General features: G+C 41.1%; 1 protein-coding gene, 1 long non-coding RNA gene and 1 pseudogene across 9 annotated transcripts in view; 1 reads left to right on the forward strand and 2 right to left on the reverse strand.

The window, feature by feature from the left end:
* Positions 1-1,799: 1,799 nt before the first annotated feature.
* On the reverse strand, positions 1,800-5,928 carry CFL2 (cofilin 2). Of its 3 annotated transcripts, none has more exons than XM_012468837.2 (4): positions 5,872-5,928; positions 4,593-4,900; positions 4,404-4,480; positions 1,800-4,322 (listed from the first exon to the last, which is right to left on the reverse strand). In XM_012468837.2, exons 1-4 carry the CDS (start codon positions 5,872-5,874, stop codon positions 4,210-4,212), a joined length of 501 nt encoding a protein of 166 aa, XP_012324260.1. In that variant the 5' UTR covers positions 5,875-5,928; the 3' UTR covers positions 1,800-4,209. The 3 variants fall into 3 exon arrangements, with proteins under 3 accessions (XP_012324260.1, XP_012324278.1, XP_012324269.1); XM_012468855.3 differs by having other exon boundaries at positions 5,769-5,927; XM_012468846.3 differs by lacking the exon at positions 5,872-5,928 and adding an exon at positions 5,013-5,271.
* A 267-nt stretch (positions 5,929-6,195) lies between these two features.
* Positions 6,196-26,928, forward strand: part of LOC105728481 (uncharacterized) — an 81,734-nt gene continuing 61,001 nt past the window's right edge. The window contains exons 1-4 of one of the 6 annotated variants that reach the window (XR_010338560.1): positions 6,196-6,302; positions 7,650-11,333; positions 15,774-15,897; positions 22,114-22,229. This is a non-coding gene — a long non-coding RNA (uncharacterized LOC105728481). The other 5 variants (XR_010338558.1, XR_001110036.2, XR_010338559.1 and 2 more) reach the window with 5 other exon arrangements.
* On the reverse strand, positions 16,605-17,439 carry LOC105728438 (small ribosomal subunit protein eS4, X isoform-like; annotated as a pseudogene).

The raw sequence follows: 26,928 nt of genomic DNA on the forward strand, positions 1-26,928 counted from the left end.
ACCAGCCTGGCCAACATGGCGAAACCCCATCTCTACTAAAAATACAAAAATTAGGTGTGGTAGCATGTGCCTCTAGTCCCAGCTATCCAGGAGGCTGAGGCAGAATTGCTTGATCCCAGGAGGTGGAGGATGCAGTGAGCTGAGATCATGACACTGTACTCCAGCCTGGGTGATTGATAGAGTGAGACTCTGTCTCAAAAAAAAAAAAAAAAAAAAAAATTAACTGGGCATGGTGGTGCATGTCTATAATCCCGACAGGGTTGAGATGGGAGGTCACTTAAGCCCAGGAGTTCAAGGTTATAGTGAGCTATGATTGTGCCACTGTACTCTAGACTGAGCAACAGAGTGAGACCCTGTCCAAAATACACACACACACACACACACACACACACACACACACACACGGAAGTTACAAAAATAGAGGTTCAATGATTTATAATACATCTTACTTTTAACGAAAACATTTAATATTTATCTACTTACATACAGTTATTAGGAATGAGTAGTTTAAACAGATTATATTTACATAGCATTTTCCTGTTTTCAAAAACCATTTCCATATTTAGTGCTCAGGAAACATATGGAAGATAGATATTATCATTCCCATACTATGGGTTCAGAAACTGAGGCTCAGAGATTTAATTTGCCCAATTGCATTATGACAGGAAATTTAAGTGGAGGGATGATTCTTCCAATTCTACATGGAAATAAAGCAATTAGTTGAATGCTCCAGAGCAGAAGAGAAGCCTCAGACTTCTTTATGGGCTGAGAGGAGACAGAGAACATCAATAAACTCATGCTATCCTCAAAAGCAGTATTTGGGCAGAGTGCGGTGGCTCACACATGCAATTCTAGCACTTTTGGGAGGCTGAGGTGGAAGCAGAGCTTGAGCCCAGGAGTTGGAGATCAGCCCGGGCAACATGGCAAAACTCAGTCTCTACATAAGAGACACAAAAATAAAACAAAGTAAAATAAAATAATTAGGCATGGTGGTACATGTCTATAGTCTCAGCTACTTGGGAGGCTGAGGTGGTAGAATCATCTGAGCTGGGGAGGTTGAGGTTGAAGTGAGCTGAAATTGGGCCACAGCACTCCAGCCTGGGCAATAGGGTGAGATCCTGTCTCAAACAAACAAACAAACAAAACCAACCAACAGCAAAAAAAAGGCTACATTCACTGGCACCTGCCTGCAAATCCCTAGTAGCTTTAATACTACTCATAGAAAAATGAACATTCACGTTGTTTTGCATCTCCTACTATTAAATTTGCAAACAAAAACAGGACCTATGAAGAGCAGAATGAGATTGTTTTTTGAGTGGCAAACCTAATGAAGTATTCTCAACCTCTCGATGATTTACCATTGTTGAGATTATTCCTTAACAAGAAAACAATTTTAAAAGAATTTCCTCCCAAAGTTTATTTGCCAGATTCCATAGATTAGCTGCTACAAATGTTCTGTATCAGAGAAACTCAAACCCAGTTAAGAGCCTTCTCTTCCAATCTATGAAAAAGGCACATTTCAATATACAATGCTGGCCACACTATTTTAGATAATGATGGAAAATGACAGCTGACAGCCAGTTTGGGCCACATGCCAACTGTTCCCATTTGTCTGAAAATGCTAAAATTAATTGCTAAAATACTCAGTTTTCAAGGAAAATTGGTATTGATAAATGACAATGTATTATCAACTAAAATCCTAAAAAACTGAAGATAATAAGGCCTTTTTGATCTGAAATACCAGTTTTTAAACTTTTAATGTTCTGCAGTATAAGTAAACACATCTCAACAGCTTTAAATATTTTTATATATTTTATTTTTTAAACTCTTATAACTTTGCAAGCTAGCAGTAAAATATTCCCTTCAATATTTTACTAATTAGCACCGTATACCTTTTAAAGCTAACTGGAACATTGATTCATTATAAATGATTGCAAAAGAAAATAATCATTTCAAATGCCAAATTAATCTCAAATAACAAGTGTAGTATTATTAATTTTATCACTTTTTTGGCTCTACGCACAAAGATGTATTTCAAAGATGAAATTAACTCTATTAATATCAGTTTTGTCAATCTAGCAAATCAAAGTATCACAGTTTAAAGCAATATTTAATCTCTGAAATTACTAATGAGGCATACAAGAAAGTTAGGAGTCAGCTACAAAAACAAAAGATACTATATAACTGATTTATAGTCCCTTACTTTTTAAAAGTATGAGGAAATAAATGAAAAATTCCATGGTGCAAGTATCAGTGTTACACATATTGTTTAGTATATGTCATTATTCTCCTTTTTGCTTATTAGAGTTTGGCCTTACCAAAAACCGTCGAAATGTCCAGGAAAACTCACAGGGACAGCTGGAAGCCTGAAATAAAATTGCTTAGTGCAAAAAGATCCCAAACCATTCATATAATTTTAAATGGAAGCCTAGACATTTAAACCCTATTTTTAATGTTCATGTCAGAAAAATCTTTCAAAAATATGGAAAAAAACCTAATCATTCTCAAATTATTTCCACACATTCAAAAAAAATTTTTAAGGGATATTTTCTTTCCTGTTTTCTGATAAAAGCATTCCTCAGAGCTATGGGGTTAAGTTCTGAGCCATGACTGACTGCTTACTAGCATGCCTGTTTTGCATACCAGTAGACTCAAGTCCAGTTTTGCCATTTGTGGATAACTATGACAAGATACAAAAGCATGTGTTTGCCATAAATAGCCCTGGCTAACAGCAAACCGCTCACACTGAACAGATCAAATTCTCTATAAGGAGCGCAGCCTGGACCACAGCCAAATCCCACTACTAATTTTTAAGACTGCTTTATCAATTCCTATTCCAATTCAATTTGCAAAATATATTCAGAAATAGGTAAAATGACTGTTCCAAAACATCAGAAATATTAAAGTGTTGAAGGACAACATTTTACAAATATTTTCATTATGACCAAATAAGCAATGAGAGCTTCCTGCTACTATACAACTACTTAGAAACATAAATGTAAATAAAAAAACTATGCTAATTTATCCAGAGAACAAATCGGATTTGAAAAGTCTTTATGCCAAAGTGAAAAAAATAATTTCTGATCTTCATATTAACACATAAGGAAATAAATACACTAATGTTTATAAAAGTACCATTCTTTAACAATGGTATTTTATATTAGTTGGCTTTAAGATAGAATATTTTTTAAACCAAATAAATCCAACAAATCTGGAAAATATCACACATGAATGTTATACAAAAAAATTCTCAAATGACCAGTGCAGAGATTAATAGCTGTTCTTACCCTAGAAGTTGTTTCACATAACATTTTGCAAAATTTCCAAGGAAAACAAGGCAACGTTCTGTAATATGCCACAATTTTTATTGCAACGTGGCCATTTTTGTGAGGGTGGGGAGTTTGATCTCAAAACAATGTTCCATTTAAGGCTCTTTTATACAGAAATTGCCATCGTGACTGATAATCAAAATATCTTGTGTTGCAGGACTCACATGGTAAACATAAAACTCCTACACTTATTCAGTAGTGTACACTCAATGGAAAACAAATAGGCATTAATAACAGCTATTTAAGAAGATATGCAGGTAACAGGAATGAACACTGAGGTACTAGGATAAGTTGATGACACAGTTAACAAAACTTAATTGGCATTCCTTTTAGGGTATTAAACTTGTTACAAAAAGTGCTTTTAATGCATAGTGTTATATCCGTGCTGCCATGTCACAAAAATAGGCTTGCCAAGGCAGGTGAGGTGTATGAATGCTCAAGCCTCACAGAACTGCAATCAAGTGCAACTATAAATAATACTGAAAAAAGTTGACCATCTGACCAGTGGATAATACTTTCAAGGCATTCAGTTAGCTTATCCTTTGTAGTATTCTAAGCTATTCACATTGACGATCACATTCATTGTAGTGTCTGCTGCAAGGGAGGCATATAACCAGTTGTTTTGGCTAAAATATGACAGGAAGGCATTCCTTGGGTTCTACATAAAAGTAACAGTATTAAACAGTCTAATGGCAATCACTGATAGGCTGCTTAAATAAATGATATTTCCTTCATTGTGCTGGAAGGGCCCAGTGGAAAAAGGGAAAAAAAAAAAAAAAAAAAAAAAAAACACCGAAAAACCAAAACCTAATACTATTCCAATGGTCTGAGCTAGAGAAATGGAAGCTCCTTAAGATCCAGATGGCACTTGACTGTCATTTTATAATGGTTTTCCTTCAAGTGAAACTACTACATTGCCTCCCAATTTCTCTCCAAGTGTCGAACGGTCCTTAATATCATCCAAGCCATTTACTTGCCACTCATGTTTAATACCTAAAAGAAAAAACATTATCCTATTACTTCATTATAATTAATAGAGAGTAATTTCTCTGCACAAAATATTCAAGTTTGTACCTGTAAATTTCTTTTTAATGGCATCTTTAGAGCTAGCGTAAATCATCTTGCTTTTTAAAGGTGCACTTTCAGGAGCCCTACAGAAAAAAAAAATTGTTTAATCCCACTTATAAGAAAAACAAAGGTATGACTGACTATGATAACAATCCTTGCATTTTAAAAGTACTTTTTTCTTTTGTTTTTACACACCAGAATATAAATACTAGGTCTTCTTTCTTAGACTCTTTTGTTTCGTATGTGGCATCGTACAAAGCATATCGGCAATCATTCAGAGGTAGCAACTTCACAAAAGATGTGTACGGGTCCTCTACAGTATCACCAATGTCACCCACCAAGATCTGCTTTGCTTCCTCTACAATTATTTGTCTTTTGTCATCGCTTAAACAGAAGAGAACTGCTTTCTTTCTCTTTTTGATCTCCTCTTGTGTAGAAGATTTCCTTACTTTCATATCATTAAAAACTTTGATGACTTCATCATTCACTGTAACTCCAGAAGCCTGAAAATAAACACAGAACAGTAATTCAGAACATGTATTTTGGTTTTAATCAAAATTACTGTTTGCCTAGAGAAGACTCACTTTAGTCTGGACATCAAAAATTGCACCGTACCATGTAAGTCGTCCAATCAGATTTGTCACATTTTAAGAATCAGTAGATGATACAGCGAAGGAATCTAACTCATCCTGCCCATTCATCCTTCTTAAAGGGGTTTGGAAGTGGAAGCGAAAGGGACAAATACAAGTTGTCCCATCCCTGAAATGTTTCCTATTTCACTGGGTGATGTCAGAGCTTCAGGAGCGGCAGCAAAAATACCTTCTGTATTGTGTCAACTCGGCTGGCCTTAAAAAAACACTTTTGGATTTCAGTTAATGCTTCTACTATTTTTTTCTTTAAAGTCATCCTAGCCACTAACGTTTCCTCATAAGGAAAGAGAATCAAGTATAAACTCCAAACCGCCCACGGCCCCACAGCTCACATGCAGACACTCCAAAACTAACGGGTCCAGTGTAAAAGCTTTTACCGCGAGAAAGCATTTTAAGAAGTGTTTTCCCTCTTCCTTAATCTCCCCGTAAGGGTTTTATTACAGGCCGTCCAGACCCTGACTCACACAGCTGCAGCACATACCAATTTTAAAGCTCTGCGTGTTAAATAAAATTAGGAAGCGAAAAGCCAAAGGCGGCGCGAGCGGCTGCAGTTCGAAGACCCTTTCGCGCCTTCGGCCGTCCGGCCTTTACCCCCAACCCGCGCCAGCGCCCGAGCCCTCCCCGCCCCCCAAAATCCAAAGAGCAGCAGGGCCGGGCCTGACGGCGGGAGGGCAGGCCGGTAGGCTGGAGAGCAGCGGGGCCGTAGCGCAGAAGCGCCCACCTTGGAGGCCAAAATCAGGTTAAAATGGCGGCCTCACTCCCGGGGCCGTGCGGGGGGCTTTTCTCGCCAAGCCGCGGCCTCCCGGCCGGCGCGCCCCTCTTACCATAGTGCCCTCGGCTGTGGCTGCGGCGGCAGCTCGGGCTCCGGCTCTGTGGCACTGGGAGGAGAAGGAGGGGCAGACGGGTGGGCAGCGGCGAGTGCGGGGCACGCCGGGAGCTGCAGCCCGAGGGAGGCGGCGGGGCTCGGCGGGCCGCAGGCGGCGGGCGGGGTAGTCACGTGGGCACGCCCGGTCCCCCGCCGGCGCCGCCCGCTCCCAGGCAGGCTCTTCTGTCTTGCGGCCCCCCAGCTGCCCGCGTCCTCGACTTGACCCCAGAGCGCGAGTCCTGCAGGCCCAGGGAGCGGCGCGGCGGTAGCGGAGCCCGGGGGCCTGGCAGAGCCGCCTTCAGCCCCCGGGCACCACCCGTCAGCCGGCGGGAGAACATGCTGGACTCCCAGAGGGGCGTTTCCACCGCCTCCGTGGGGCCCTGCGCCAGGGTGAGTGCGTGTGAGGGGAACTCTTGCGAAGGTGTCTTTCCTTATTTACCTGAGGTTTCCCCGAAAGAGGCTGGATTTCGACATTTTGAGCCTTTTTGGAAAACCCCCAGTTGTTCAGAGTTAAATGAGAATAAACACTACAAGGGATTGCCCCAGTTGATAGTACTTAGCAAAAACAAAATGATACGCAGTGTTGGAAAATCACTTTTTGAAACTCTAGTTGAAATAATAATGATGATTTAAAAAAATTAGGTGGAAGCATTACTTAGTAATACTCTTTTACATTTCAGACTTCATAGGAAATAGATTGTACTCTCTCTCAGTCGTTTCATGAAGCTCCAGCTATGACAGACATCAAATAAGCCGAGGCAGCCTCTTCTAGCAAAGCCCATTAAACTGCGCCAAGGCAGCTTCTCTAACTTTTTTTAAAATCTTAACTCCTCCATGCTTCAGGGTTCTTCATCTGTAAAAGAAACTGTTATTAAATTATCTTTAAGGGCTTTTCCAACTTTAGATTTCAGTTTCTGAGTATATCAGTGTTCAGTAGGAAATGGTGTGTTTGTGGTGGTCTCAGGATTAAGGTTAGGCATGGAGAATCATGAGATGGTGTTTGCCCTAGATTGTGTGATAACTTCTTTCAGCCAAAATTTACTGTATTTTAAATGGAACATGTTAGGCATTGAAACATAGACCTACTTTTCTGTCTTATATCTTGGGTTTGTTTTCTTAATTGGAAGCTAGACTTCACTTAGAAACAAAAATTGAGAAGGAATTTCCCAGTGTCTAAGCATGAATCCCAAGCAAGTGGATAATACTTCATGTCTAGCTGGCACATTATAATTCATGAAACCTTTCACTTTCTTTATCTGTTGAACTTCCAAGAAGTTACGGAGAATGGATCTCCAGAGTTCTGATCATCTGCTATGTGTAGGTATTAGCAAATTACTGTCCACTTCATCTTGGGGTCTCCTTCTCTTCCCAACCTCAGAGTTTTGCACCAGCCCCAGCAGAAACCAGGTCTGATGACACTGGGACCTAGAGTGGTTGTCAGAACCTCTCCCACCAAAGCTGGGGATTCCAAATATGGTAGTCAGCCCCTAGCTCAGACATCAGCCCCTTTCCAAGCCTCCCATTCCCTCTTACCTTCCCCAGATAGAGATTGTAATTCTCATGCTCTAGGATTCTTTTCCTGAAGATATTTTTGTCTTGCACACGTTTTGTTACATTGTAATAATTTGTTTATGTCTTCTGCCACCCTACTGAGCTGTAAGCTCCTTAAGGATCTGAGTCCTAGTTATCTTTGAATTTCTGGAACCTGTACGTATTAACAACAGCAGTGCTTAACAGATGCTGAAATAATGAATTTAAGATGCTTTAGTGGCATAAAGAGAACAAAAAGGAAGCTTCTGAAGATTTCGAGGCCTTTCTACATGCCCTTGTGAGGATGGTGCTGAGAACCTCAGGGCCGGTAGCAGCTTTCTGTCTTCACCCCTGTGAGTAATAACCGGAACTTACCATCACTTGGTAAAAGTGCAGCATTGCCAATCATTGCTGCGTGAATTTTGGTCCCTGTGTAATGGAGGGATCTGAGTGCCAGACACTATATGTATTAGTCTTCGATTATTGCTATAACAAATTACCACAAAATTACTTGCTTAAAACAACACAGATTTGCTGGGCATGATGGCGCACACCTGTAATTCCAGCTCTTTGGGAGGCCAAGCCGGGCGGATCAACTGAGATCAGGAGGTTTTGACACCAGCCTGGCCAACGCAGAGAAACCCCATCTCTACTAAAAATACAAAAAAATTAGCTGGGCATTGTGGCGGTTGCCTGTAATCCCAGCTACTGGAGAGGCTGAGGCAAGAGAATCACTTGAACCCATGAGTCAGAGTCAGAGGTTGCAGTGAGCTGAGATTGTGCCACTGGGCTCCAACCTGGGCGACAGAGCGGGACTCCGTCTCAAAAAAAAAAAGCAAACAGAAAACAAAAAACACAAATTTATCATTTATTGTCTTACAGAGTCAGAGAAATAAGTCTATTTTTTAAAAAAGAGATAGTCTCTCATTCCATTGCCCACCTAGGCTGCTGGAGTGCAGGGTGTGATCAGAGCTCACTGCAGCCTCAAACTCCTGGCCTCAAGTGATCCTCCTGCCTTAGCTTCCTGAATAGTTGGGATTACAGGCATGAGCCACTGCAACTGGCAGAAATAAGCCTGATGGGGCTAAAGTCAAAATGTCAGCAAGACTTCATTGCTTTCGGAGACTGTAGAGGGAGACTCTCTTTGCCTTTTCCAACTTCTAGAGGCTGCCCATAATCTTTGGTCTGTGGCCCCAGGCAGCAATCGCATCACTCTGACCTTTGCTTCAGTCACCACATTTCCTCTGACTCTGTCTTTCCTGCTTCCATCTTTCACTTATAAGGACCATTATGGTTACTTTGGACCCTACTTGTTGGTTTAAGATAATCCCCCCTCTAAAGAGCCTTAACTTAATCACATCTGCAAAGTCCCTTTTGTCATATAAGATAACATTCAAAGACTTTGGAGCTTAGGACAGGAACATCTTGGTGAGGAGGGGATTCGTTATTCTGCCTACCACACCACAACTGTTCTGAGGAATTTCAAGCTCAAGCAAACAGTTAACAGGTGTGACAGAAAGACACAGTCTGGTACTACATACTTTTGTACTGTAAACATCTAAGCTATAATTATCCATTTAACTAGACCACACTGTGGATGGCAGTAACAACTATTAGGAACTTAGTGAGAGTAACCGCTCAATGTAATCCCAGCTCAGACACTAGTAGTGGTGCAATCTCAGGCCATTGATTTAGCTGCTGTAAGGCTTGGTTTCCAAATCATGTGTAAAATAGGGATTATATGGCCTCCTCCCTCTCAGGATTATGGGGAGGATCAAGAGAGATAATGCATGTAAAACCCTTGTCCAGCAAACAAATAGGAACCCTGGAGCTATTATTACCCCCAGTGCAGAGTAAAGATGAAAGCACTGATTTTATCAACTCATAGGCAATAGTCTTGAAGCCATCCCAATCCTCACTGATTCTGAAAGCTCAGCTAAAATTTGTTTACTCAAGATTCTTAAAAAAATTGGAAAGGTGATCATCCCTTAATATACATAATATATTTCCCCACAAAACAATCTATTTTTATTATGTATCTTTTAATTTATTACTTACTTACAGAGATGGGGGTCTTACTATGTTGGTGAGCCTGGCCTCAACTCCTGGGCTCAAGCAATCCTCCCCGCTTGGCGTCCTAAAGTGTTGGAATTACAGGCGTGAGCCACCACACCTGAGAAACAGTGTAGCTGGAGATTCTGTGGCATGTAAAAGTTTGAAAGTACTATCTAAAACAGTGAATCTGGAAGCTTATGCAGACAACTTCTGCGTAAGCTCTTCTCCCTGTCAGCAGACATCACATTCTCAGCTTCCACAGCCACTTCCTGACAAAGACAAATGTAAGCATTTGTCTACCACTTCAAAATGTACCTTTCTACACACATGCCGTCTTCACTCTGACATATCCTTCCTAACCCACGCCTGAGCTAAAAGACTGATGAGGAGTCAAGTCATATATTCTTCTAAATCCAAGTTTGAACTTAGAACTAGAAAATAGACACAGTGGGAGGTGTTTTTTGGAGTCCGATCTCTGTGACTCACTCTCTGATCCACAAACTCACTTTGGGTCTTACGTGTCTCATCTCTGGTTCTTTCTAATTTAGGAGAATGACCTCACAGTAAAGGAATTTATCAGTAATCTGTGTCACATGAAGTGGTAATGAAGAGGTAGCAGTATTGAAATATAATAATTAGTGAAATGTCGTTCAAAGTGGTCTCAAACTCTATAATTACCAACTTCAATGGTGTAAATACATACCAGCTTCAACTTATTAACTCAGATACAATTTATCAGATTCACTCACCAGTTATTTGTAAAACTTCAATCACAATGTTAATTAATAGTAATTGAATTGTGATAGTAAATAGCACCTGGTTACCTAAATTATACAAACCATATAAAACGTCACCTGAGAAAAGAAACTCGCTAGTAATTTATTAAACACTCCTGTGTTTAACTTACTTTATTACAAAAGCAGTAGATTTTGACTGGGCATGATGGCTCATGCCTGTTATCCTAGCACTTTGGGAGGCCAAGGTGGGCGGATTGCTTGAGCTCAGGAGTTCGAGACCAGCCTGGGCAACATGATGAGACCCTCATCTTTACAAAAAATACAAAAATTAGCTGGGTATGGTGGTGTGCACCTGTAATCCCAGCTTCTTAGGGGGCCGAGGCAGAAGGATGGCTTGAACCCAGGATGTCGAGGCTGCGGAGAGCTGAGATCGAGTCACTGCACTCCAGCTTGGGTGACAGAGCAGGAATCTATCTCAACAAACAAAAACCCAGTATATTTTAATTTTGTTTTTATTTTTAAAAAGTATTTATTTATTTGAGACAGGGTCTCACTATTACCCATGCTGGAGTACAGCAGCGTGATCACAGCTCACTGCAGGCTCAGACTCCTGAGTAGCTGGGACTACAGGTGTGTGCTACCATGCCCCGCTAATTTTTGTATTTTTTGTAGAGATGGAGTCTCTCTATGTTGCCTAGTCTAGTCTTGAACTTCTGGGCTCAATGGATCCTCCTGCCTCAGCCTCCCAAATACTGGAATTACAGGCATGAGCCACCACACCTAGCCAAAAGCTGTAGATTTTAAAACAATAGGCTAATCATACGACATGAAAAATGTAACATATAAAAACTGTATGTTAAGAGACATGAATAAGAGTCAGAGAGAGATCATAAAACAAATACAAGCATGAAGAATTTATAGATTCAATCCATTAATTCCTTTATTTCATTTATTGAGCACCTCTGCTGTGTGTTGGGAATGCAAAGATAAACATAGTTCCTGCCTTGAAGACAGTCAGTCCTGTGGGAGCACAGCAAGGAAGCTGACATTTATGAAACAATTCCAGGCATGCTGCAATGGCATATGCACAGGATGTCAGGTGAGCACAAAAGAGGGCCACCAGCACAGTGTGCAATGAGTTGGGTCTTAAGGGACAAGTGGGCATTTACTAGGCAGATAAAGGAAGGTCACTCAAAGCAAAGGGAACCAAATGTACAAAGCTGCAGTGCATGAGTGAAGCAGAAGAAACCCCAGGTAGTTTGTTGGAGCCTCTGGGATTGGAGGGAATAAAGAAGGAGTGGTAGGAAGTATCAGATCTTAGGAGCCTTGTAGACAATCTTACAGTCAGAACTTTATTCTGTAGATGATGGAGACATGATTTTTCAAATATTTTTAAAATAATAGGTATATTGAGATATTCACAGACCAAGATTTTTGCCCTTTTAAGTGTACCATTTCATGTTTTTTAAGTATATTTAGTTTTGCAACCATCACAACTATCTAATTTTGAAGCTTTTTTTCACCCTGAAAGAGAAAACCCCATACCTATTAACAGTCACTTTACATTCTGTCTTCCTCTCAGCCCCTGGCAACCATTAATCTACTATCTTTGTAGATTTCCCTGTTCTGCACATTTTATATGAGTGGAATTTTATAATATGTGGTCTTTGTGACTAGCTTCTCTGACTTAGCCTAATGTTTTGAAGGTTTGTCTAGTTTGTAGCATGTATCACTACTTCATTTATTTTTATGATCAAATCATATTCTGTTGCATAGCACTATCACACTTCCTTTATTCATCTGTTGATGGACATTTTAGTTGTTTGTACTTTTTGGCTATTATGAATAATGTTGCCGTAAACATTTATGTACAAACTTTTGTGTGAACATATATTTTCATTTCTTTTGGGTATATACCTGTGAGTAGAATTGCTGGGTCATGGCTGGGCACAGTGGCTCATGCCTGCAATCCCAGCACTTTGGGAGACCGAGGTAGGTGAATTACAAGGTCACAAGTTCAAGACCAGGCTGGCCAACATGGTGAAACCTCGTCTCTATTAAAAACTACAAAAATTAGCCAGGCTCTCTACTAAAAACTACAAAAATTAGCCAGGTACAGTGGTGGGTGCCTATAACCTCAGCTACTTGGGAGGCTGAGGCAGGAGAATCGCTTTAACCCAGGTGGCAGAGGTCACAGTGAGCTGAGATTGCACCACTGCACTCTAGCCTAAGTGACAGAGTGAGACTCTATCTCAAAAAAAAAAAAAAAAAAATTACTGGGCCATATGGTAACTTTATGTTTAACACTTTGGAGGGCTCTCAAACTGTTTCCAAAGTGGCTGCCCCATTTTATAATCTCATTCATACATTGTACAATCTCAATGTTTGAGGATTTCACTTTCTCTACATCCTTGTCAATACTTTTTATTGTCTTTTTAATTTTAGCCATCCTAATGGCTGTGAAGTGGTATCTCTTGGTGGTTTTGATTTGCATTCCCTAATGTCTAATGATGCTGGGCATCTTTTCATGTGCTTCTTGCATCTTCTTTGGAGAAATTCTTACCTTTGCTCCATTTTTAAATTGGGTTGTCTTTTTATTCAGTTGTAAGAGTTCTTCATATATGCTGAATACAAGTCCCTTATTGGATACATGATTTGCAAAAAATGTTTCCCATTTTGTAGGCTGTCTTTTCGCTTTCTTAATGATGCCCTTTGAAACCAAAAAGTTTTAAATTTTGATGAAGTTTATCTAATTTTTCTTCTGTTGCTTGTGCTTTTAGTGTTATATCAAAGAAATTACTGCCTAATCTAAGGTTATAAAAATTTACTCATAAGAGTTTTATAGTTTTAGCTCTTACATTTAAGTCTATAACATATTTTGCATTAATTTTTTAATATGGTCAGGTAGTGGGACAACTTCATTCTTTTTTTTTTTCTTTTTTTTTAGGCAAGAAGTGGGCCTGAAAGGACAACTTCATTCTTTTGCATTTGGACATCCAGTTGTTCTAGCACCATTCATTGAAAAGACTATTTTTTCTCTAGTTTTTTTTTTTTTTTTGAGAAGGAGCCTCACTGTGTTGCCCAGGTAGAGTGCAGTGGTAGGATCTTAGCCCACTGCAACCTCCGCTTCCTGGGCTCAAGTGATTCTCCTGCCTCAGCCTCCTGAGTAGCTGGGACTACAGATGCATGCCACCATGTCTGACTAATTTTTATATTTTTAGTTGAGATGGGGTTTTACCATGTTGGCCAGGTTGGTATTGAACTCCTGGCCTCAAGTGATCCACACACCTCGGCCTCTCAAAGTGCTGGCATTACAGGCGTGAGACACTGCACCTGGCCTCTAATTTGTTTTTTAAAATGCCATTGTCGGGAGTGGTGGCTCACACATTATACACCTGTAATCCCAGCACTTTGGGAGGCAGAGGCGGGTGGATCACCTGAGGTTGGGAGTTCGAGACTAGCCTGACCAACATGGAGAAACCCCATATCTCATTTAAAAAATTAATTAATTAATTAAAATGCCATTATAAGTATGCTAGCAGTCACATTCTAAGATGCCATCAATTTTTAGATGATGAACTGATCTGCTAACAAGAAAGGAATTTCTCTTGTATTCCACAACTAGATTACTTGTGTGTTTGAAGATTAATTTATTGATAAATGTCAAATAGAAACCTATCTTTTTTTTTTATTTATTTATTTAGTTAGTTTAGTTTTGTTTTTTTGAGATGGAGTCTTGCTCTGTTGCCCAGGCTAGAGTGCAGTGGCATGATCTCCGCTCACTGTAACCTCTGCCTCCTGGGTTCAAGTGATTCTCCTGCCTCAGCCTCCTAAGTAGCTGGGATTACAGGTGCACACCACCATGCCCAGCTAATATTTTGGATTTTTAGTAGAGATGGGGTTTCACTATGTTGTCCAGGCTGGTCTCAAACTCCTGACCTCAGGTGATCCACCTGCGTTGGCCTCCCAAAGTACTAGGATTATGGGCATGAGCCACCTCGCCTGGCCAGAAACATATATATTTTTAAACCACTTGAGTCTCTCCTATGTGCCTGGAACTGTGCTAGACACTGGGTGTTAAGATGGTATAGAAAACAGACACGGTCCCTTCCTTCGTGGAGCCTGTAGGCTAGTGAGAGAATAACAGGGGGGTCCCTGATATAACCTAGGAGAAGTAAAGAAGGCTTACCCAGTTGAAAAGTCCTCCAAATGAAGGCAAAACATGAAAAAAGACTGAGGAGCTTGGCTTGTTTGGGAAAATAAAAGGCCAGTAGAACTGGAGTATAGTGAACAAGGATAGCAGTAGCAGATGAGGCCTGAAGAAATGGTCAGGGGCCAATTAATGCAAGGCCTTATAAAACATGTCCCAAACTGTGTTTTGAGGCTCCCTGGGGTGTAACGAGCAAACTCACCAGGACACCTTGGATATTTTTAAAATTTGAGGGAAATACAGCGACATCTGTCGAACATCATGGGAACTACTACTTTGAGCTGGTTTCCATCTTAAATCCAGCTACGTTCCTTTGGATGTGTTTTTTCCTCCTTGCTGTGATAAAAACAAGACCTACGGGAAAATCAGCGTGGAGCAAGAGATGAGGATGGCTGTGTCCAATACAATTCTAAGGTTTCAGAACTTATGGAGTGCCCAAAAGACACTAAGTTGTTAGGACATGAATATTTATTGTTTGGATCTAAATACTTAGTGTAAGGTTTGTTCTTGCCGAGTTTAAAGGCAAGAAACTGAGGCCAGCACAAGAAGATCCAATGCGAAGGATTTATTCAAGCTCCCGGACAGAGGCTCACACTGTCACGCGGGCTTGAGTGCAGTGGTGCTATCTTGGCTCACTGCAACCTCCACCTCCGGGTTCAAGCGATTCTCCTGCCTCAGCCTTCCAAATAGCTGGGATTACAGGCACCTGCCACCACGCCCAGCTAATTTTTTGTATTTTTTTTTAGTAGAGACGGGGTTTCACTGCGTTGGCCAGGATGGTCTCTAACTCCTGACCTCATGATCTGCCTGCCTTGGCCTCCCAAAGTACTGGGCTTATAGGCGTAAGCCACTGTGCCCAGCTGGAAAGGTTTTTTAAAAGAGGAGAGTGCTGTGGAGACTTTAATATTTTCTAGTAAAACAATATTTTAAAAATCTAGACATTTTACCTAAAGTGATTTTTTGCTTTCACTTACTTGTTCAGTTATCACAAGGTCTTACTTAGGCTTGAATTTCAAAACTCTAATTAAAGGCTGTAATGTTTTCCTCCCTAACAGACAAGTTTGCCCCACGGCTAGTTAGAGACCAATCAAGAATGGAAGCAGAGGTGACTTAACTGGCTTTTAAATTGTTTCTCTTTCCACAAACTCCCTACAAAAGGGTGAGGGGCTATGGGAAGGCCTCACTACTTTTCTGATGTCCCTGGGATCACTTAAAGTTGGAAAAGATGGAACAGACTTCCTAGGTAGATGAGGCCTATAAAGCTGTCTTCTTTCCAAGGTGCTTGAAATTTTTATCCTCTCAAATAATTTTTGTTTTTGTTTTTTAAAGGCAGGATCTTCTTCTGTTGCCCAGGCTGGAATGCAGAGTGGTGTGATTATACCTCACTGCAGCCTTGATCTCCTAGGTTCAAGTAATCCTTCCAACTCAGCCTCCCCAGTAGCTGGGACTGCAGGTACGTGCCACCACCATGCCTGGCTAATTTTTAATTTTTTGTAGAGACAGGGTCTCACTGTGTTGCCCTAGCTGGTCTCAAACTCCTAGTCTCAAGTGATCCTCCCACCTTGGCTCCCAGGGTGCTGAGATTGCAGATGTGAGCCACTTTGCCTGGCCCTTCTCACATGGGTTTGAAATATCATAGCAGAGATTGCTGGGACCACCAATGTCCATTCTTCCGTTGCACTTTAGTAAAAGAATATCAGTCCCCGGTTTATTTGGAGCTTATGTCCCCAGCTAAAAGACTGAATTTTCCATCCCCTCTGATGAGATACGGCTATGTGACTAATTCTACAAGTATCAAGTCAGTTTTCCAGAAGGCTGCCTAAAAGGAGCTGACTCAGCTGGCAGGTGTGTTCTCTCTGCCTTTCTGTTCTTCCTTCTTTTGGCTTGTGTCACAGACTTGGTGGTTAGAGGGCCATCAGCTCTCTTGGACCATGAGGTGATCTTGAGAATGAATGCCAGTTGCTAGGATAACGGAGCAGAAAGAGAGAGGAAAGCCTGGATCTTGGATGATTATGGAGCCACCATGCCAGTCCTGGATGGCCTTCCTGTGGACTTTAATGTGAAAGGGAATTTTTTTTTTTTTTTTTTTTTTTTGCTATTAATCATGCCACATTATTTTTAATTACGTACAAAGATCTAACATGTCACCCAGGGACCATTTCACCCACTGCTCTGTTTGGCTGCCAGTCTTTTTTCTCTTTCTTCAGCAATGGTGAGGCAGATACCCTTTCCTCACGGAAGAGAAATCCATGGTTTGTTAACCTTGTCAATAGCAAAAGTGTTGGAGAGTTGAGTGGTAAAGCTGTTGCTATTGTCATCTTTCATGTGAACCACGTCAAAAGATCCAGGGTGCCTCTCTCTGTTGATGATCACACCAATTCTTCCCAGGTTAGCACCTCTAGTCACCATGCACAGGTTACCAGTGTTGAACTTGATGAAATTGGTAATCTTGCCAGTCTCCAAATCAATCTGAATGGTATCGTTCACCTTGATGAGGGGATCAGGGTAGCGATTGGTGTGAGCATCATGAGTCACCAGATGAGGGATTCCTTTTGTGCCCACAAAGATATTTCTCATTTTACACAACTTGTACTTGGCCTCCTCAGGTGTAATATAACGTACAGCAAAGCAACCCTAGGTGTCATAGAACAGATGGAAATTCTCTCGACTCTTGTCAATGCTGGTAACATCCATGAATCCAGCAGGGTAGCTTATATCACTTCAGACCTTGCCATGGATCTTAATGAACTGCTGCATGGAAGTCTTCTTTACACTTGATCTTAGCCAAAAGGCCGAGAAGGAGATCTTCTTTACTTCACCTCCTGTCAGGGCACACTTAAGTCTGTTCCATAGGAAAATGATGAGGGGGAGACACTCTCTGTCAACTTGTGAGGACCGGTGGATGGACAAGGAGCAAACACACCGGTTTTTGCTCCAGCATCCAATGCTTTGGAGCTGCTACCTTCTTCAGATGCTTCTTGGGACCATGAGCCATGGCTGTGTTAGTCAAGGAAAGGGGACCTCCATCTTCTGGTGTGTGTCTTTTTTTTTTTTTTTTTGAGACAGAGTTTTGCTCTTGTTGCCCAGGCTGGAGTGCAGTGGTGTAATCTCAGCTCACTGCAACCTTTGTCTCCCAGGTTCAAGCGGTTCTTCTGTCTCAGTTTCCCAAGTAGCTGGGATTACAGGCATGTGCCACCATGCCTGGCTAATTTTTGTATTTAGTGGAGACAGGGTTTCACCATGTTGGTCAAGCTGGTCTTGGACTCCTGACCTCAGGTGATCCAACTGCCTCGGCCTCCCAAAGTGCTGGGATTATAGGCGTGAGCCGTCATGCCCAGCTGGAAAATTTCTTTATTTTTATTTCTTTTACTCCTTGCAGAACTTACAGTCTATAAAAGAGAAATTTCTGTCTCATTCAAGACACTGTTACTTGACTTCAACTACTCTTTGTTTTATGTAAGCAACTCTGTCTTAATAGTTGTGATATGGCTCATGCCTGTAATCCCAGCACTTTAGGAGGCTGAGATGGGCAGATCACAAGGTCAGGAGATCAAGACCATCCTGGCCAACATGGTAAAACCTCTGTCTCTACTAAAAAATACAAAAATTAGCTGGGCGTGGTGGCGCACGCCTGTAGTCCCAGCTACTTGGGAAGCTGAGGCAGGAGAATCGCTTGAACCCAGGAGGCGGAGGCTGCAGTGAGCCAGGATCGTGCCACTGCACTTTAGCCTGGTAACAGAGTAAGACTCCGTCTCAAAAAAAACAAAAAACAAAAGTTGTGGTATATGATTACCTGAAATAAGGTTGCAGCCATTGAGCTCTCCGTCCAGGGTGGGGACTGACACCTGAACAGATGACTTATTTAGTATTGAAGGATTTTTTTTTCTTTGGGCACTATTTCAACCCCAAATTTATTCTCAATGCTTTTAGCCCAGGCCCTTCTTTGGCATTACTTAGGCAGTTTAGCAGAGTAAATTTTTTTATCTCTTCCCCACCCCCATTTACATATATCCTGACCATAAAAATAATTTCTCAATATATCAATTTTATAATCCATACTCAGTAACAGTAATTCTATAGCAATCTTGAACCAGAAATGGAATTATAAATTGTCATGGATAGGAAAGGTGGATGGAGAGAAATGTAATATTTATGAGCCTTTCAGTATCATGTGGAAAGGAAGAAAGGAAAAGTAAGAACAGCTAATGTAATCTCAAAGTGAGCACATTCAGTTCTAACAAGGTAGATGTTATTTCCATTTTTACAGATGAAGAAACCGGCTCAGAGAGTTAAGTAACTTGTCAATAAAATAAATGTCCATAAAAATTTTAAACTTAAGATTGTTGGTTCTAAAGCCTATGAGCTTTTTAATGTGTTACTCATGTGTTTGTAAAAATATATTGAAAGATTTTTGTCATTAATTTTGACCCCTCTGTAGCAGGCTACAGAGATTATTCATGAGAATAAGGTGTTGATTTCCTCAGCTGGTCGATTGGTGCACTTCCCAAATCTTATCCTGAGAGGCCCACCAGGGAACAGGAAGTGATAGTATCCTGGGGCTGGAGGGGGTCAAAGACAGGAAAGAGCATATTTTATGTGGTACTGCGTGAAATCAGTTCTGTTTTCTCTTAGTCTACCCAAATTCAGAATGTGTCCTAGGTAAGGTCTTTTAATAGGAGTGCCGATAATGACGCCTCTATAGGAATGACATTTTAAGAACATTTATGCGTGAGAAGAAAGGAGAAACCTATTCCCTCGCCTAAAACATGCCAAAATGGCGATTTGTCTGTTCTCACACTGCTGATAAAGGCATACCTGAGACTGGGTAACTTATAAAGGAGAGAAGTTTAATTGACTCACCGTTCCACATGGCTGGGGAGGCCTCACAATCATGGCTGAAGGCAAATGAGGAGCCAAGTGATGCCTTACGTGGTCGCAGGCAAGAGAGCTTGTGCAGGGGAACTCCCTTTATAAAACCATCAGATTTTGTGACACTTATTCACTAAGTATGGGGGAAACCACCCCACATGATTCAGTTATCTCCACCTGGCCCTGCCTTTGACACATGGGCATTATTACAATTCAAGATGAGATTTGGATGGGGACACAGCCAAACCATGGCAGCAATCAGGTGTTGGTCCAGTGTTTACTACGAAAAACAGACATTTGGCTGGGCGCGGTGGCTCACGCCTGTAATCCAAGCACTTTGGAGGCCAAGGCGGGCGGATCACCTGAGGTAGGGAGTTCAAGACCAGCCTGACCAACATGGTGAAACCTCGTCTTTAAAAAAAAACCAAAAAAACAGACATTTGCTCTGAATCATGAAGTACTTGACATTGTATTGTATTTCCTCAGAAAGGAAGTATCTTTTCCCATAATGCATTATTTATTTAATTTTTTTTTCCATAATGCATTTTTATCTCTGAAAGAATAATTTCGGTCCTAGAGATAGTTTTAACCTGAGACACACAGGCCAATGTTGAATTCCTTAGGTCTTTATATTAACATCCATGTTTACTGATTGTAGTATAAATATTCAATATATAATATTTTTAAAAACAGGGTCTTGCTATTTTGCCCAGGCTGGAATGAAACTCCCGGGCTCGTGATCCTTTTGCCTCAGCCTCCTGAGTAGCTGAGACTGTAGCCAAGTCACTGTGCTCAGCTTCAATATTATTATTGTTGTTATTTTAATGAAGAACATTCTACTATCTTCTAGGCTGTGGCAGTTCATATTATTTAAAAATTTCTGGCTGGGCATAGTGGCTCACGCCTATAATCCCAGCACTTTGGGAGGCTGAGGTGGGTGGATCACTTGAGGTCAGGAGTTTGAGACTAGCCTGGCCAACATGGTGAAACTCATCTCTACTAAAAATACAAAAATTAGCCAGGCGTGGTGGCCTGAGCCTGTAATCTTAGCTACTTGGGAGGCTGAGGCAAGAGAATTGCTTGAGCTGAGATGGTACCACTGTACTCCAGCCTAGGCAGCAAGGTGAGATTCCATCTCAAAAAAAATTCTTAGTAAATATTTGAATCTTTTAAAATTAGAAAATAAACATGTAATACTTTTATGAGATTAATATAATCCATATCACTAAACCATATCCTTCCAGTCTAACTGCAACTTGTACCCTTTGATCATCATCTCCCCTATCCCCATTCCCTTCACCCACCCATCCCACCTCTGGTCATTTTTTTATTTGTTTTTATGAGATCAACTTTTTTAGATTCTACACATAAATGAGATCATACAATATTTGTCTTTCTGTGTCTGGCTTATTTTACTTAACATAATGCCCTCCAGGTTCATCTATATTGTTGCAAATGACAGAATTTCCTTCTCTTTTGAAGCTAAATAGTTCTTTTATGTATGTACACACCACAGTTGATTTATCCACTCATCTGTTGGTAGACACTTAGGTTGGCTTCCATATCTATATGGCTATTGTGAGTAATGCTGAAATGAACATGGAAGTGCAGATACATCTTCAACATACTGATTTCAACTCTACTGGATATATACCCAGAAGTGGGATTGTTGGATAAGAAGATACTTGTATTTTTATTTTTTTGAGGAACCTCTGTATAGCCCTTCTAACAGGCGTGAGGTGATATCTCATGATTTTATTTGCATTTCCCGATGCTTAGAGATGTTGAGTATTTTGCCCATTTATAATTGGGTTGTTTTCTTGTTATTGAATTGGGTTCCTTATATATTTTGGATATTAGCCCCCCTTTAAAAAAAAAAAAAAAAAACAACTAAGTTGCAGGGTAATTTTTTTTTTTTTTTTTTGAGACAGAGTCTCATTCTGTTGCCCAGGCTTGAGTGCCATGGTACAATATCAGCTCACTGCAACTTCCACCTCCCAGGTTCAAGAGATTCTCCTGCCTTAGCCTCCCATGTAGCTGGATTACAGATGCGTGCCACTATGCCAGGCTAATTTTTTATGTGTTTAGTAGAGACGGGGTTTCACCACATTGACCAGGCTGGTCTTGAACTCCTGACCTCAAGTGATGCGCCTGCCTCAGCCTCCCAAAGTGCTGGGGTTACAAGCGTGAGCCACCAGGCCTGGCCTAGCCCCTTTATAAATGTATGGTTTGAAAATACTTTTTCCAAGTTGTGTTATCTCTGTACTCTGTTAAAAGTTTCCGTTGCAGTCTGGGTGCGGTAGCTCACGCCTGTAATCCCAGCACTTTGGGAGGCTGAGGCAGGCAGATCACGAGGTCAGGAGATCGAGAGCATCCTGGCCAACAGGGTGAAACCTCATCTCTACTAAAATACAAAAAATTAGCTGGACATGGTGGTGGGGACCTGTAATCCCAGCTACTTGGGAGGCTGAGGCAGGGGAATTTCTTGAACCCAGGAGGCAGAGGTTACAGTGAGTTGAGATTGTGCCACTGCACTCCAGCCTGGGGACAGACTGAGACTCCATCTCAAAAAAAAAAAAAAGTTTCCTTTGTTGCGCAGAAACTTTTTAGTTTGATATGAACCACTTGTCTATTTTTGCTTTTGTTGCTTGTCCTTTTGCAATTCTATTCAAGAAATCATTGCCCAGACCAATGTGGTGGAGCTCTTCCTCTGCTTTTTTTTTTCTAGTAGTTTTACTGTTTCAGGTCTTATGTTTAAGTCTTTCATCCATCTTGAGGTTTTGTGTTTTTTTTGAGACAGGGTTTCACTGTTGTCTGGGCTGGAGTACAGTGGCAGAATCACAGCTCACTGCATCTTCAACCTCCAAGATCCAATCAAGCCTCCTGCCTCGGCCCCTCAAGTATCTGGAATTACAGGTATGCACCACCACACCTGGCTAATTTTTGTATAAGAATGTTTGAATTAGAGATGGTTTTGCCATGTTGCCTAGACTGGTTTCAAACTCCTGGGCTCAAGCAATCCACCCACCTTGGCCTCCCAAAGTGCTAGAATTACAGGTGTGAGCCACTGTACCTGGCTTTGAGTTGATTTTTGTATGTGATGTGAGATAAGGGTCCAATTTCAGTTTTCTGCTTGTGGATATCCAGTTTTACCAAAATCATTTATTAAACAAACTGTCCTTTTCCCATTGTGTGTTCTTGGCACCTTTGTAAAAAATCAACCATAAATAGTTGGGTTTATTTCTGAGCTCCCTGTTCCAGTGTAAGTGTTTTTATGCCAGTACCATGCTATTACAACAGCTTTATAACACGTTTTGAACTCAAGGAGTATAATGCCTCTAGTTTTTTTTTTTTTTTTTTAAATTTTCCCACTCAAGATTGCTTTGGCTGTTTGGGGTCTTTTGTGGTTCCGTTTCAATTTTAGAATTTTTTCTAATATTTCTGTGAATTGGCATTGGAATTTTGATGGAGATTACACTGAATCTGTAGATTTCTTGGGTAGTGTATACATTTTAACAATATTCTTCTAATCCATGAATACTGGGTATCATTCCATTTATTCGTATCTTCTTCAGTTTCTTTAATCAATCTTTTATTGTTCTCAGTATACAGGTCTTTCATCTCTTTGGTTAAACTTACTCCTAAATTTGTTTTGTGTGCTATTGTAAATGGGATTGTTTTCTTAATTTCTCTTTCAGATAGTTTTTAATGTATAGCTACTGATTTTTTTTTTTTTTTGGAGACAAGAGTCTCACTCTGTTGCCTGGGTTGGAGTGCAGTGGTGTGATCATGGCTCACTGCAACCTCCACCTCCTGGGTTCAAGCAATCCTCTTGCCTCAGCCTCCCGAGTAGCTGGAATTACAGGTGCCCATCACCACACCTGGCTAATTTTTGTATTTTTAATAGAGATGGGGTTTTACCATGTTGGCCAACCTGGTCTTGAACTCCTGACCTGGTGTTCCACCTGCTTTGGCCTCCCAAAGTGCTGGGATTAGAGGTGTGAGCCACTGTGCCCAGCTGAGTGACATACATTTTTAGCTCTACTAAGAAGGAGTTCAAACTAAAAGTCTTTGATCTGCTAGAATTTCTAACACGTGAACTCCACATGCTTTCTGTAATTCTATCAGATGTAGCCAAATTGTTCATAGTGAGTCTAGCAACTTATAACTTGCTTTAGTTACAGATCTCTTGCCTTCTATTATTGTACAGAATGGATTTTCAGATCCAGATGTTCTTTTGATTTGTGGTTTTCCTATTTCTCTCCAAGAAATTGTCAAAAATGGCCTGGACTGGTAGAACCTTTACCACAGTTTGTACTGAGACAGCATTATTGTGCCAGTCAGTAAATTAAACAAATGCAAACTACTTTAGACTAGAGGGAAAACAGCTGAAATGAAATAGAGGAAGAATAATAAGGAAGAAGCATATAGCTTGGGGAAAAATATATCTATTTTTTCATTCTGTTTACTGTATTGTCTTTTTTTCCTCAATGGTTTTTTTTTTTTTTTTTTTTTTTTTAACCTCCTCTTTGACCCATGGATTATCTAAAAGTATTTTGTTTAGTTTGGAGATGTTCCTGTTGTGTTTCCATTATTGATCTCTAGTTTGGTTTCATTGTGGTCACAGATTACACTCTACATAATTTCAGTTCTTTTAACTTTGAGGTTTGTTTTATGGCCCAGGATATGATATATCTTGGTGTACGTTCTGTGGTTACTTGAAAAGAAAGTGTATTCTGTTGTTGGGTGGAGTGTTTCTAAACCTGTAAGTTACTGGTTGATGTTACCGTTTAGTTATTTTATATCATTGCTGATTTTCTGCCTAGTTTTTCTAGTAATTGTTAAGAGAGAAGTGTTGAAGTCTCCATCTGTAATTGTGGGTTTGTCTCTTTCTCTTTTCAGTTCTTTTTTTTCCTTTTTTTTTTTTTTTTTTTTTTTTAAGTACAGGAGGAAGGAGTTTATTCGGCCGGGAGCAAGGTGGCATAGTTGCCTAACAGCCAAGCTCCCCTAACAAAGGAAGGTTCCATCTTTATATAGGCTTATACTTTAGATGTTACATGTGGAAGAATCTTAGGTTTATAACTTAACGTATGAAAAGGGTCTTGGTTTACAGTCTCAGGAATTATATATGAAAAGGGTTTCGGTTTACAGTCTTAGGAATTACATATGAAAAGGATCTCAGTTTACAGTCTCAGGAATTACATATGAAAAGGGCTTCGGTTTACAGTCTTAGGAATTACCTATGAAAAGGGTTTCAGTTTACAGTCTTAGGAATGAAAAGGGGAAGTTTACAGTCTTAGGAATGAAAAGGGGAAGTTTATCTGAGATGCCTGGGTCTCCCTCTTCACCCCCCACCCTTTGAGACCCTCACCACTTTATAATATTAGTGAGAGGTCTCACTTTCATTCTCACTTTCCAGATTTTCTGAAGAAACCGACTGATAATGTTTCATATAATATACTTGTGATGTCATTTTTTGGCTAACTACAGTAGTGATGAATCCCTTAATCATCTGAAGGAACAGGGGGAGTAGACAAAGGAGCAGTAAACAAATACCTATTATTATTACAACACTTAGGATGAGGGTTTTGAATCCTCCCAAGGATCAGAACCAACCTCCAAATAAGGACTCAGGGTTAAATCCGTGCCACACCTGTACAGGCACGTGTGCCAGTTTGGTCACGTCTCGCACAATATCCTCTACTGCTTGCCCCGGTCATCTATGTGCAGACGGCAGTTGATTAGATTGAATTTTCCCCAGACTCCTCCTTCGGCTGCTGGCAAATAATCTACAGCTAGTTGGTTCTGATAAATCGCGTTTCTCATTTGAGTTTCTTGTCGGACCAAGAGGGGCAGAGCTTTGCCCGTTTCATTAGTGAGTATTTCCAAAATAACCTGCAACCGGATGATCCGGTTGAGCATGTAAATAGGGGCCCGGTAACCCCATGAGCCATCTTCAGCCTATGTGGCCAGCCCATAGTACTCAATAATTCTCTCCGGTGGCTACTCATCATCTGTCCAATTCCCTAGTTTTAGGTCTCTCTTCTCCCTATCGAAGTAAACTGGATGCCCTAACAGCTCACCTGTCTTAACAGATAATAGGAAGAAAGAGGGCTTAATGATGCCTATGACACAGCTACCTGTCCATCTCACGGATTACACACCTTATATTAAGTACCATTATATAAACAGGTTCCCTTCTGTGTCCCTGTACATTTATAAGAACTGCAGGACAAAAGAATGGCAGTAACTTTTACGTCCTACCTGGTATACATACTGAGGGCATTCTTCAAAATTAATGTTTCTACTGTGCAAGTCCAAATATTAAGAACAAGTCCCACGATGAATCTCCTCATGCTTCAGCCATGCGTGGACCAGCCAGCTTCCGGGATGTGGCTGGAGTAAGGCTTGTTGTCCTTTTTAAGGTGATTCTGCAGTCCTTTCTTTGGTCTAAGTCTCAGCTGTTGCTGGTTTTTACATGGCTGTGGTGGATTCAGTCTGGGATTCCCTCTACCTTCATGGCTGTGGGATTGGTCAGGATCAGGTCTGAGGTCCTTTCCATTGTGGCTTTAGAGGGGCTGTACTCCCGTCCTTTATCCACACGTGATTACCTACTGAGAAAGGGTGAACTGGGGAGAAAAAGGCTTCAGGACATTTGTTATTTACTTAGGTTGAAGTATCCTAAGCGATTTTCCTTAGAACTGGTAACTAGCACCCTAACTCAATCTCTCCCCACTCCTGAGGAGTTCCTAGGAGTGCCCAAAGTAGGGGAGGGGGCCTATGGTATAAGACTTAATAGGGGAATATCCTGTTTTTCCTAAAGGGGGTGCCTCTAATTTTGAATAACCCCAAGGGAAGTGCCTGCACCCACTCTAATCTTGTTTCCTGACACACTTTCCCTAAGCTGTTTTTGATGGTCCGGTTCATTTTTTCTACTTTTCCGGAACTCTGAGGTCGGTAGGCAGCATCCAGTTTCCAGGGGATATCCAAGACCGTTGCTGTTTTCCGGACTAAATCTGCCACAAATGCTGGTCCACTGTCTGCTCCGATGTGCGGTGGCAGTCCAAACCTAGGGATAAGATCTCAAAGCAGCACACAGGTTACTTCATGGGCTCTTTCAGTCCCATCCAGAGTATGTGCATACCAGGACCAACAAATACTTATGTCCCCACACTTGGACATTTCAATAAAGTCTACCTGGAGATCTTCAAATGGAGCTGCTCCATAAGCTTGAATTCCAGGGGGAATAGTTGGACCCTGCTTCGCGTTGTGTTGCCGACATGTAATGCATCGCTGTGCCACAGTTTTGGTCAAGGCTGCTAAGTGTGAGATGTAAAAGTACTGGCCCAACATCTTTTCAAGCGACTCTTGACCTAAATGAGTGGTCTCATGTACGGCTTGTACAGCTGCTGCCTCCAGCAGCTGTGGTACTGCTATTCTTCCATCTGGCAGTTGGATCCATCCTTCTTTAATCAGTTGTCCCCTTCTGTCTGGAGAAAGTCTCTTTCCTCCTCAGAGTAAGTAGGTATTAGATCAGGGATCTGGGGAATCAGCGGGCCTATAACTGCTATTTGGTAGGGGACAGATGCTGCCTTACGAGCTGCTGAATCCGCTC

This window comes from Aotus nancymaae, unplaced genomic scaffold (genome assembly GCF_030222135.1).
Source record: "Aotus nancymaae isolate 86718 unplaced genomic scaffold, 86718_ANA_hifiasm-v0.15.2.pri h1tg000062l, whole genome shotgun sequence".
Classification (NCBI taxonomy): Eukaryota; Metazoa; Chordata; class Mammalia; order Primates; family Aotidae; genus Aotus; species Aotus nancymaae.

Bases quoted from the DNA above. Each gene is read 5' to 3' on its own strand.
- CFL2 (XM_012468837.2), bottom strand. The intron at 4,481-4,592 runs GTGTGTAAAAAC...TTTTTTCTGTAG, and splicing joins GACCTAGTATTTATATTCTG to GGCTCCTGAAAGTGCACCTT. The intron at 4,323-4,403 runs GTACAAACTTGA...TTTTTCTTTTAG, and splicing joins CATTAAAAAGAAATTTACAG to GTATTAAACATGAGTGGCAA.